The sequence below is a fragment of the Natrix helvetica genome, assembly GCF_964273705.1.
Source record: "Natrix helvetica genome assembly, chromosome: Z".
NCBI lineage: Eukaryota > Metazoa > Chordata > Lepidosauria > Squamata > Natricidae > Natrix > Natrix helvetica.
The window spans coordinates 42,158,901-42,171,633 of NC_138554.1; the positions used below are offsets into that span (position 1 = coordinate 42,158,901).

At 34.9% G+C, this 12,733-nt stretch overlaps 1 protein-coding gene across 1 annotated transcript in view; it reads left to right on the top strand.

Moving 5' to 3' along the window:
• Positions 1-12,733, top strand: part of SKAP1 (src kinase associated phosphoprotein 1) — a 489,348-nt gene that overhangs the window by 18,329 nt on the left and 458,286 nt on the right. Inside the window, exons 2-3 of the mRNA XM_081971397.1 lie at positions 3,936-3,998; positions 11,581-11,683. Coding sequence (XP_081827523.1) covers positions 3,947-3,998; positions 11,581-11,683 — 155 coding nt within the window. The 5' untranslated portion in view covers positions 3,936-3,946. The remainder of the gene's footprint in view (positions 1-3,935; positions 3,999-11,580; positions 11,684-12,733) is intronic.

Here is a 12,733-nt window from a genome sequence, read left to right on the forward strand (position 1 = left end):
TTTGATGAGTTCTGATCTGCAGCCAACAGCTATCAGAACATTATTGAAATATGGAATGACCCCTGGGAGGTCATGGAGCAACAGCTCCATTAAGCTCTGGAATATCCCAGGGGCCACAGAGACACCAAATTGCAACCTTTGGCAATGGAAAGCACCCCGATGGGTGATGATGGTCTGCGCAGCTGTGGCCTCATCATCCACCAGGAGCTGCTGGTAGGCCTGGGACATATTCAGTTTTGCGAAAATGGAGCCCTGCCCTAGGGAACAAGTGCTATACTACGGGAACTGGATATAGATTTGCTTGGAGGGCCTTGATGGTTGATTTGTAATCAGTGCAGATCCTAATGGACACATTGGCCTTAATGGGAATGACTATAGGAGTCTCCCATTTGGAATGGTCAACGGGTTCAAGGATCCTTGCACCAGATGCTTGTCAACTTTGGGCCTCAAAGCAAAAGGCACTTGGCGAGCCTTTAGTCGTATGGGGGCTACTTGGGCGTATAGGTTGAGGCTGATGGGGGAACCCCTAAATTTACCAAGGGTGCCGTCAAAGATGTCAGCAAATTCCTGGGTGACGTCTTCTACAGAGATGGCAGCAGGGGAGGTGGTGTGAATGCCTGATAGTGAGAGGCGGAGATTAGCGAACCGGTCCAACCCCAGGAGTGCAGGCATCGGGTTGACCATGGTGATCACTGGCAGGCAACCGCGGAACGTTGCATAGTCAACTAGGATATCCAAGCAGAGCCGGGTGGGAATCAAATGTCCTTGATACTCACGGAGGTTAGTGGTGGCTTCTTTCAGCTAGGCTCTTGTGATGGCTGGAACAAGGCAGCGGAGGGTGCTCCAAGAGAGGATTGATCTGGAAGAGCCAGTATCAACCTCCATACAGCATGGAGCACCCTCGAAGCGTAGAGTAAGGTGGATTTTTTTTACTGTCAGATGAGCGGGAAGATGTGCTGCTAATCAAGGTGACTTGGTGGTGGTGTGTTCTGGTGACGGCAAAGCAGTCTTCTTTTGGTAGGGTCAGCCAGCATTTAGGTCGTGTTGTCAGCGGCCAGGTGGCTGGGCTTGGTGAGGGTAAGTTAGCCCGGCAAACGTGGGCTAAATGCCCCTTTTAAGTACAGCATCGGCAGATGGCCTTTTTAAACTGGCATTCCACTCAAGAGTGGGTGCCTCTGCAGCTCGAGTGGTGGTGAACATCTCGGTTCCGCAAGAACTGAGTCAGGAACCTCTCTTTCTGTCTGCAGGCAATTCATGGACATTGTTAGCTAGAAACATTCAAACTGCTCCAGGAACCCGTTCCACGATTCCATGGTGAGCAGAAGGGGGCGAAGTGTGGGAACACCACCATTCTCAAATCCAATGTGCTGAGTTGTGAGGAGGGTCGTGTGAGGGAAAAATGTATTTTTCTCTTGTTGAAGTTGTTAGGCTCCTCTGTATTCCATCCTTATCACCAGTATTGTAAACTGGACAACAGAGGCAACAGACTCATTGAGGTAACCTTAATCAACTATTTATTACAACCAAACAGCAAGCAACTGTAGAACAACAACTTCAGCAACATGCTCTGCTTGATAGCTATTTGTACTTGAGCAGAGCAACCAATAGGGAAACAGTAAAAGTCCCGCTTCAGCCAGGTGCGTCTTAGCCAATAGGCACCCCCTGCCAGAATGACAGGTTGTAGGTCGAGGACTTGCGGAAAGTTATAGGTCGAGGGCTTGCAGCTGGTCACAAGTCGAGGACTTTACATAATGTGAAACCATCAACATGTGCAATGTGAACCTGCAAAAATGGTGAAGCTACTTCCTCTTGTTTTGTGATTAGTTCACCATCATAGCCATTTTGTGAATGGCAACCATTTTACCATCCACTAGATGCTTTTAAGTATCCAAATGCACTTTGGCTCCAAAATGGTTGTTTACATGTTGCTTTATGGGTTAGTGTTATGTGTAAATATGGCCATTGTGCTTTACTGAATAAATGACTATTAAAAGAAACAGTGATGTGTGAAGCAAGCCACAAAGTTAAATGGGCTATACAAAGAGAAAATTAAATGCATAAGGAACAACAGTTCATCCATGCAATATAACAAAGAGAAGCCTGTTTGTACCAAAGTCATAGATGACAAATTAGCAGATTATTAATTTCTAAATAATACGGTGACAGAGTTTAAAAATGCTTGAAACTATTGAACTTTACCAATAAAATCAATATTTTCTAAGTTAATGAAGAAGAGTTGGCTTTAGTTTATATACAGTAGATACACAGGCTTGAAGTGTGAACACATTTCCTCAGAATAATTTTTAAGAAAGGATATTACCTTTACCACCTCAGAGCCATCCTGCTATACATTCATAAACCCACTTCCTTTTTCTACTTCTTTTTAAGCTCAAAAACAACCCAAAACAAAGCTCTTAAAAAACTTGAGTTACCTTTGGTTCATTGCAACTGCTCATTTTAAAATATAAAGTCTTTGTCCTATTTATATTCATACTTACCAGCAATAAGTCTTGTGAAATACATGCTTTTCAATAAATATATTACTTTACTAAAGTTATTTGGTGCTGCTCTTAGTCTATTTAAATCTAAAAATGTAGACTGCATATCTAATGTTAAAAGCTTTCAGCATGTGTTATAAAGACACTTTCAAGATTAGAGATATTTAACTGCACAGGAAGTCTGATATCAGAGATATTTGGAGCATGTAGAGATACATATAATTTATATTTAATCTATACTGCTCTTATAAATTAAATATATTTGAAATTGGATACATATTCCAAGCAAGGTCGCTTAGTTCAGGGGTCTCTAAACTTGGCAACTTTTAAGACTTTTGGACTTCAACTCCCAGTATTCTTCTGCCAGCTATGCTGGCTGTGGAATTCTGGCAGTTGAAGCCCATAAGTCTTAAAGATGCCAAGGTGGAGACTCCTGGCCTAGCTGACCTTAGTTGATCCAGGAAACTAAGCAGAGCTAGACCTCATTAATGCTTGTGAAAGGGAGTCACAAAAAAAAAAAAAAATCCCAACATGGTATATTAGGTGGAGAAGTTGAAAAAACATCCCATAACGAATTGCAAAACCCTGGTGCACTGATACTTAGAAAATGTTGAGTCTGACAGAAAACTCAACTCAAGGAAATCAGTTATTTATTATTTATTTCATTTTTTAAAGCTCATCTACTCTGAAAGACTGTGCAAGTTATATTATCTCTAATAAATATTAAATTTTTTAAAATGAATTTCCACCACCACCACCACCACCACCAAGTGTTGGTTATTTTTGAATTAAATTACTTGGTGGATCTGTTAGAGAATCTCTCTAGAAGAATCAACGAGATTGTCCAGCCAAGGAAATAGGACATATTCAGTCTCTGTTCTTGCAGTTGCCTTTTCTGTCCTATTGCATGAATGTTGGATTTCCTGCTCTAATAAACAAATTTAAACTGATAACATTCCGAATGTTAGGGTTTAATGCTAAAAAACAACAACACTATACATCCAAACAAACAGGCACTTAAAAAGCGGCCTTTCTAAAAAGCTGGGCCCTTTTATGGTATCCTGTGAAAGCTTCTCTGGGCCCAAACTTCTGTGAAAATTGTACATGCTAGAGACAGCAAAAACATATCCTTACTATCACTTTAGGTTAAATCAAAGCAATATGGTTTGGATTACAGTAATGAAGAAGGAGGAAATGCTTCCCCCAAATAACTGAATTACAGCTGCATTTCTGACTCTCACAGGTGCCTGCTCAGCCTTTTCTGTTAGAGAAGGAGGGACTTGCAATTGTAAAGGAGACAAACAGGCCCTTCCCTTTCTTTGTACAGTCTATTGAATATTCTTGCTTCCTTTTTCCTTCAGCAACTGCTAATAGTAGAAGAAGCAATAAATCCTAGCAAATTTTGTTTTGGTTCATTTGCTGTTGTTTTTACACTAGATTTGAATCTAATGAAAGCTGCAGCAGATATCCTTCCTGAGGACGTCCAGAAGCTCTTTGGAGGTAACTATAATGTTTCTTTCAATAACTAGGCATTTCACCTAAACTCTGATGTTTTGTGAGGGAAATAAAGGTCAAAACATGGTGTCTTTAGTTAAAGAAACTTGAATACAGCTCCCCCTCACCACACAATGTGGATTGTATATTATTTTATTTTTAACAACTAATTATTATTGAGGTATTGGTAGATTAAATTATTATCTCATGAAGCGGTACCTCATTGTCATCTTTTGAGAAAGCCGATTTAGTTGCAGGAACACCAATTTAAAATTGCAGCTTGATAAATAAATAGGTACCTCATATTTGAATGATGGATATTGCAGAAATGGAACTTGGCCATGAGTAGGTCAAAAAAACAAGTCAATGTAGGAGTCCAAACATTTCTTATACTAAAATCCTCAGATTAAGACTTTACTGCTAAGCAAGAGCATCAACCTCCCTCTCTTCAGGACATTAAAAATTCCTATGGCTTCAGTGGAAATACAATCCATCTTGTAGTGGAAAAGTCTTTGACTACTATCTTGTGCCTACTCAGTAAAGGCTAACTGGTGAATAGCAACATTAGGACATTTGTATTTGTTTCTTGCAGTGCTTTAAACCAGATTAGGAAAAATAGCTCTTTCAAACAGAAGATACCCGTGTTCTGTCAAACAGGGCAGGCAGCAACTTTAGTACTTCATGCACGTTTTGTGCTTCCTTTTAAATTTCTTCTATTATGAAAAATCTACCCAATTCCTATGTTCTCTGTTTCCAATTTCTAATATTTCTTAATCTTACTTCTTGTAAAACAATGAAAATAACTGCTTAAATTAGGACAATTGAATGATTATTTTAAAAACAGTCGTTTCTCTCTGCCTTTTAATAGATTACTGTAATCAATTTACCAGTAAATAAAGGGACAAATTGTGGAACCTCTCTGTCCCAGGCTTTATGAAGTAATAAAAGAAAGGTAAAGATTTAGAAAAAGGACTATTATTGTTAAATGTAAATTAAAATTTTCAACATTTTCTTTCACCCCTTTCTGTAGTAATATATGGATTAAGGTTTGCCTTCATTGGTTTATCAGTTAAAATTTTAATGCTCTGTTGGAGCTAAATTATAGATTAGGGCTGTAATCTAATAGTATAAAACTGAACAATGTGCTGGCAACATAGGTGACCTTACACTCTAAGATTGCAATAGCAATTTGTATCAGTAAACTGCTTATTTTCAGAGCCAGGTTTTTTGCAGGATTTTAAATTAAACGTTTAAACATGAAAAATATCTTGTGGGAACCTATATTGAAAAAGGAAACATCCTCTTTTGGGAAAACTGGCCCCAAATTTTTAGCTCTGTTTTGGTGATGTTACTTAATCTACTTAAACTTTTCTTGTGGCTTTCACAGAACTGTGGAATGATTTGCAATCATTCATTTAACAATGGTTCAAAATTATGATGCCCTTGGAAAAAGTGACTTTTTATCTTTTCACCTGACAATAATTTATGATCGTCATACCAACTCTGTGGTCACGTGATCACAATTTGGATGCTTGGTAACTGACTTGCATTTAAGGCCAGTGCAGTATCCTGTACTCTTGTGATTTGTGATATTTTTTTTGTTGATTTTTGCCAAAAAATACTCTGGTAAGATGGATTTGCTTAACAATCACATGATACACATAACAATTGTGGTGATTTGCTTAACAATCGCTAAATAACAAATTGATTGCAATAATAATCAGATCTGACTCAATTTACAGCTGTTCCAATTTACAATGGAAAATCTGGTCCCAACTGTGGTTGTTAAGTCAAGGAGTATTTGTACTGTAAGTCAAGGAGTATTTTGTTTTTTAAAGGTGATCTCTGAGTTTCCTGTGCTTGTTATATATACGTCTTGTGAGTAGATTCAATGAATGCCAACAAATTTGAAATTGGGGTAAATAGGGCTTTTCCTTATTAACATGCATTCCTTAATTCCCTTTTAATTCCTTTAATCTAATTGGCAGAAAAGCATCCTGACATATATTGCTTTTATCAACTGCCCAACTAAGAATATTTAATATTGTAAGCCACCCAGAGTTGCCCTGTAATAAGATAGGCAGCTGGTACATTTGATAAATAAATAAGAATGGTAGAAGACCAATGTTCTTCCTTCAGACAAAACCAATGCATTTTTATTTTATTATATTATAAATTTAGATCTTTTTAGGGGCTCCCACTGAGCTCAGTGGCATCAGTGTAGCAAATTGCTAAATATAGGAGTTTGTTATAAGGGAGGTACTTGTGTGATTCCCTCCCCCACAAAAAAGTTCATCTTGACTGTAATTGGGTGATCATTTGCTGTTTCACGTCCAAAAGCAGAATGATTTGAGCCAACCTTATATATGGAATATAGTTGAAATATTATGGAAACTGATTCTAATGCAACCATTCAGACTACCAGAGGACCTGCAACAAATCCAGATGTCAAGTTTGGCCCTACATCAAGCCAACAATACCATCACAGGTCCCAGCAAGTAAATAAATGGTTTGGGGTGGCAGATGTCATCATCTGTTAACAATGAATCTCTACAGGACAAATAAGACAATTTTGCTCAAAATAATTAATGGACACAAGTTCATATCAGGACACATCTACTCAAAATAAGGTTAAAGTGGTATTGGGACATTTTAACCTCCCTGGGCACTGTTCTGCACATTTTAAAGTGATCTTTTTGGAAAAATGAGATTTTAACTGCACCATTAATAGAAAGGTTGTTGAACTCATATACATTAAAATGTTTTAGGCTGAAAAGGTCTCAACAAATAATGGGTTTTTAACTGAGAAGATAACATATAATCTGCCTCAATATAGCCTTTATCTACATAATCAACCATTTCCTTTCCCAAATTCTTCCTAACTTAAATCCTACATTAGTCAAACCACTACCAAGTATCTTATGACTTTTAATAGCATTTATTAGTTGGAAAAAGTGCTATCAGATTCCTTCAAAGACAGGAAGGTGTCTGCATTCTATTATTTTGCCCTATATAAATTGCCTGCATACATTCATATAAAAACAATAAGAAAGCATTTCATTCATTGGTTGTATATGTGTGCATTTAAATGCTGCAATGCACCTAATATTAGCTTATCTAATCTTTAAAAAATTGCAGAATACTTATGTATTTTCTTATTGATAATATAACATAACATAACTGTATACTTTGGTCATTGACAAACATATGACAAAAGACATAGAAGTTTACAATCATGCCATTAATGGTAACCTATGATTGCAAGTTTTAAAAGAGTATTGTATTCATTTAGAAAAAAGAGTCTGAAGCATATAGAATTACTTGAGTAAAAGTACTTGAGAAGTTACAAGATTAATTAAGATTAAAGCTACATCTAAGGAATGTTATATAGTGTATAATAATGTAATATTCTGTGGTCCAAACAAAAAAGAACTAAAACAAACTATAGCAGTATAAACAGCAGTATAAACAGTAATACATAACTATGAGTTAAGGACAACAGGGCAGATATAAGCTACCTAAGTCTTATTACTTCTAACAATCATTTCTTCACAACTTTTGCACACTGCTGCATAAAACAGTAACATAATGTGTTAGAAATATAATTAGAAAGTGATATGGTGACATAAAAGTGCCCTGTATAGTAAGCCAATTTATAAGTAATGAAAAAAAGATGAGTATTAGAAGTATCTCTGTAAAATAAACAATATATAGTAGGATATGCTGGATGTTACGTTTTTTGCAAGGTGCAGTTGTTTAAAATGGTGTAAAATTGCTTAATGCTTATTCATTTCTGTTTTTTTGATCTTTTTGAGCAAAGCCTCATTTAGGGTTGTACAAACTATGAACTTGTAAGAAGTAGGTGACAAACTTTTCTATCCTGCAGAATTTCTCTAAGCCAAGCCCTTTGCAGCATCAGAAAAATAAATAAAAAAGAAAGAAAGAAAGAAAGAAAGAAAGAAAGAAAGAAAGAAAGAAAGAAGAAAGAAGTGAGGGATGGGTTTGATCAGAAGGTTGGTGACCTTGACTATCTAGCTCTGGGGTGTCAAAAACAAGGCCCGCGGGCCGAATCTGGACTGCAATGTGGTTGGATCTGGCCCCTGGGGCTGTTCTGGAAAATGTAAGGGACCAGCCAACGTGATAATACAAAGAGGAAACAACGGGCCAATGTGGCTTCAGCCCGATCTACCCAATACAAAGAGGGGAGTGGCGTCAAGCTGGCCCCACCCAGTCAGCCACATCCGCCCATCAATGAAATTGAGTTTGATCTAGCTGCTCATCAAACAAGACAAGTCTAATTTTATAAAATATGCTTCACACAAATAAACAATTTCATCAATAGACCTCAACTATTGCTATGTGTATTATCACCCATCCATTTAAGAATTTTAATTATAATAGTGAAATGTAGTATAAACTAAACTTAAAGAAAGAAAAAAGAATAGAAAAGAAGGAAAAAGGCAAGAAAAAAGAAAAAATAGAGAAAAATAAAAATATAATAAAGGGAAAGAAAATATATAAAGTACTGACTTTAGTCCGCTCTAGTATTCCATTCTGAAATCATGAAATTGCTTATCTTTGCTTAAAACCCAAATAGAATCTATTTCCTAAGAAAAGCTATTAATTTTTTCTAATTCATTCCAAAAATCTTATTGTAAAAGTTTCAATGTTTCAATTTATCTGGATTCTTAGTCCATTTATAATTTTCTAATATCAAAATGTTGCAGATGATGGTATATTTTAATAATTTATAAAGAAAGGATTTGTTACACAAGGCCTTAGAGAAGGTGTAATATTTAGTTCATTTTGGTATTTGGTCTTCTGAATGCTAACCAAACAACTTACAAAGATACATGTTGAAAGAAATAGAACCTTCAATGCCTTTAATTTATAAACTTATATTTCTACCCACTCCCCTTTTAAGTTATATTCAGATAAGAGTTAGACCATAAATTTGAACTAGAACGTTATCCTATAGTCTGTTTGCAATGCTAGCATACATTTGCAGAACATTTGAAGTTAAAAATATCTCTGTATATGTGTAGCCAGTTTCTAAAAATTAATAGCAATGTCACTTAGTTTCTTCTGATGCTTACACTTAGCTCCATAGTATTGATTTAACTTTTGCCCCCTTCATCTCATTTGTCTACCTATTTAAGTTGTTTTTTATTTTTTTTTAATTTGCATAATTAAGTTTCTTCCCATTAAGTATTTTCTCAGTATTTTCTGTGGCAGGAATGTTTCGTCTGCTAAATAAGTTTTGGATTGCTATTTCCACTATAGTGTTACCAAAGTTTTCAGTTGGCTTATCTAGTGTTGCAAAGGATTTAGTCAGAAAATATTTTAGGGAGTTGCTTTTATAACTCGATCACAACTACTTGATCAACATATGTGTGAATTAGTGAGATGAAAGCTGCAGAGGCTTGTGGATATTCTTATTAATTCATATGTCTCAAAGTTGAAACAAGAAGCTAAAAACAGCTTTAAAAAAGATGTTTAGCTCAAATATAAGTTTCAATATTTTGGGCTCTGGTTTAGAAACACTTTTTTTTTTACTGAATTATCTTTCCCATCTGAACATGTGGTATTCTTTTCCTTTTTAAAATGGAGGATGTGATACTGTCAACTCATTTCATTTTGCTTCTTTTTAATGTTCAGTGCTTTATTGTTTTGAGCTGACATTTCTCGTAAACAGCTCATTTTCGGCACCTGCCACCTTTCCTTTAGCTTAGATTATTTTCTTGTTAGCTGACTCTTTTTAATTGAAGTCTTCAGATCTCCTTCTAAAGAAGGAGTCTTCTTTTTCTGACAAGTAGAGCAGGCTATGAATGGAGATTAATTGCATGTCATGCTCTCCTATTATCAAACTTGCTGCATTTTTTACAACCCAGAAACTCTCTAGGCCTTCCAATAGTGAAGGCACATTCTATTAATATAAGCCAGAAAAACAGGCTGCAGTATCAACTACCATGTCTGTCTTATATGTCATCAAAAGTAATCATATTGTTTAGGAAACATAGATCAGAAATATAGAAGTTGGATTGTCAAGTGCGTCATCTACATATAGAGATGTTCATATGTAAGTAAGAGTGTGTTACTTTACAACATCATCAAAATAATAACAAGAAATTAATTTATAAAACAATAATTGCTAAGGCTTGAGGCTGCATGGAAAACTACTTCCTAATCTTGGCAGGTTTGAGGGGACAAGCTGTGTTTATTCAGTACTGAAGAAATTTATTTAGTAAACATACTTAAAAGTATTTTTAGTACATCAGCTTTTAGATCTAATGTCCTCTGGCTAACAATAAAGTAGGGCTAATCTGAAATGCAGTTTTTAAACTGGCAGTCCAAAAGACCTTTTTCATTGGATTTTTAAATGTGAAGTTCTGTGTCTTTCCAACTTTATATTTAAATAGAACATTCTATTTGTAATTATATAATAGCTAATTTATTCTGTTTACAAGTTTTTCTAACCCTTCCTTCCCCATTCCAACATCTTAAAAATGTATTTAAAAAGACATACCAATCTAGGTTGGACAAGGCTTCTTTTGTCTTTCTTTGTTTTTATCCTTCCCTGGGAAATGTTGACATCTGAACTTGTTCGCTTGTATTGCCTTTTCTGGATATTTTATAAGATCACATTTGTGCAGTAAAAATAAAGTAATTCAATTTTTTTACTGTTTATGTACCACTCTTCCTAGTCTACTCTGATTTTTTTTGTTCAGTCATCCTATCTCATTTCCTATGAAAATGGCTGATGTCTGTGGAAATATTAGAGTCCCCCCGGGGAGAGGGGGCGGTCTAGAAATTTAATAAATAATAATAATAATAATAATAATAATAATAATAATAATAATAATAATAATAATAATAATAATAATAATAATTATTATTATTATTATTATTATTATTATTATTATTATTATTATTATTATTATATGAGAGAAAAGTTGTGCATTGGAGAAATTTGCAGGAATGATTGGCATTTTTATGACATTGCATCCTACTGTTGATCTAATATAACACAGTAATTAGAATTAATTATGTACCTTTGGTATTTTTATCAGTCTAAATAATCTAGATGTACCAAGGAATAAGCCATGTATATGGACATTTGGAGGTGCAAAACAGTTATATATTGTAGAAAAATATATAATCATATGTGATGAAATGGCTCAGATAGCAATCTCATATCCAGGAAATAAAATGAGTAAAAAAATAAGTTTCTACCTTTTCCTCCCTTCAGAAGCGTTTTTTTTAATGTGATTGATAAAATATTTCAAGAAATATTGAATTTTTGTGGCCATTATAAATTATAACAACAAATCAGATTTCTTCCTCTATTTACACACACATAATATTTGTTTACTTCTGGTTTTCTAACTTGCTTTCTTTTATTTATTAATAGATTTAGCTTTGTTATATATTTTTATTGTCTTTGTCTACGAATGGCCATTTACCTTTAATTTATTTTATATGAGTTGAGTTATGTTTATTTGTCCTGAGTTTAATAATTTTCAGTATATTGTTTACCTTTCTGAATAAAGTCTAATTATTTTTTTCTTTGCAATCTTTTCCCCAACAGAAGTTGAAGATTATCTGGAAAACCTACAGAGTGAGAGCCTTAGTGCTAGAGCGCGGATACAGAGAGATGAAATCCTATTTGATATTGAACAACTTAAAGAGAGGTGTGTACATCTGCATATAATTCTCATGAGAGCAATTTCTGTGAGGGGAAGAGGACATTGTCTTTACTGTTTTCACAATTATTTCTGGCAAGTTCATTAATCCACTCTCCTGTGTCTGACATATCCAAAAAAGATTGCTTCCATTGAGGCAATCCAGAGCTAACAATCTGATTGCCTTTTTGTATAGGTCTTTTGTGTTTTCCCAGCCTGTGAGAGCCAATCTAGCATGACCAAACTATATGACCAATATATAACATGACGAATATATGAAGGTCATCAAAATACATTTTAATCATAAAATATGGCTGCATGAGGAATGCAGGATCCTCTCCCCAACCGAAATTTAATTTCCTGAAGTTTGCCTCTTCTTTTCAAGCAATATTTAATACTGAGAGTGTGCTTGGATGAGAGAATTGTATTTGGATGAGAGAAAATTTGGAAATCCATCCTTATATACATTTTTCTTATTATTACTGTATATTATATCCATACTTAAATGTATATATCTCCTATATTCAGAAATACATTGGCTTTTAAAATAGAAAAGAGGTAGATAAGCTTGTTGTCTTCAAGATACTTCTGACTTCAACCTCCACTATGTAACTTGTATGGCAATGACAAGTAATTCATAAGAACTTGATGGCAATAAAATGTCTTTCTTTGGTATAATGCACATATGGGAAATCCATGCCTCAAATGTTGCATACTGTATGCTTGGGTTTTATTTTTATCTGTTTCCTAGAACATCTCCCACTGAGATGGTACTGTTGAAATTGGATGGCATAGCTTATCACTTTATATGCCTGGTAATATCATTCTTAAAACAACTTTCTTCCAAATAAACTCTGATTTGCCACCTCTGGATTACATATTTTCTTTTGGAATGATAGGATTCTAACCTAAATCTTTAGTTTGCACTTATTTATGTTCTTCTTTGAGGAAGTCATAGAATTTAACTAGGAATTATAAGATGATAGCTATAATATATATATATGCTGGTTTTGTTGTATTCGGGTCTTTTCCCGTGTAAGATTGAGATTGTCTTTGCAA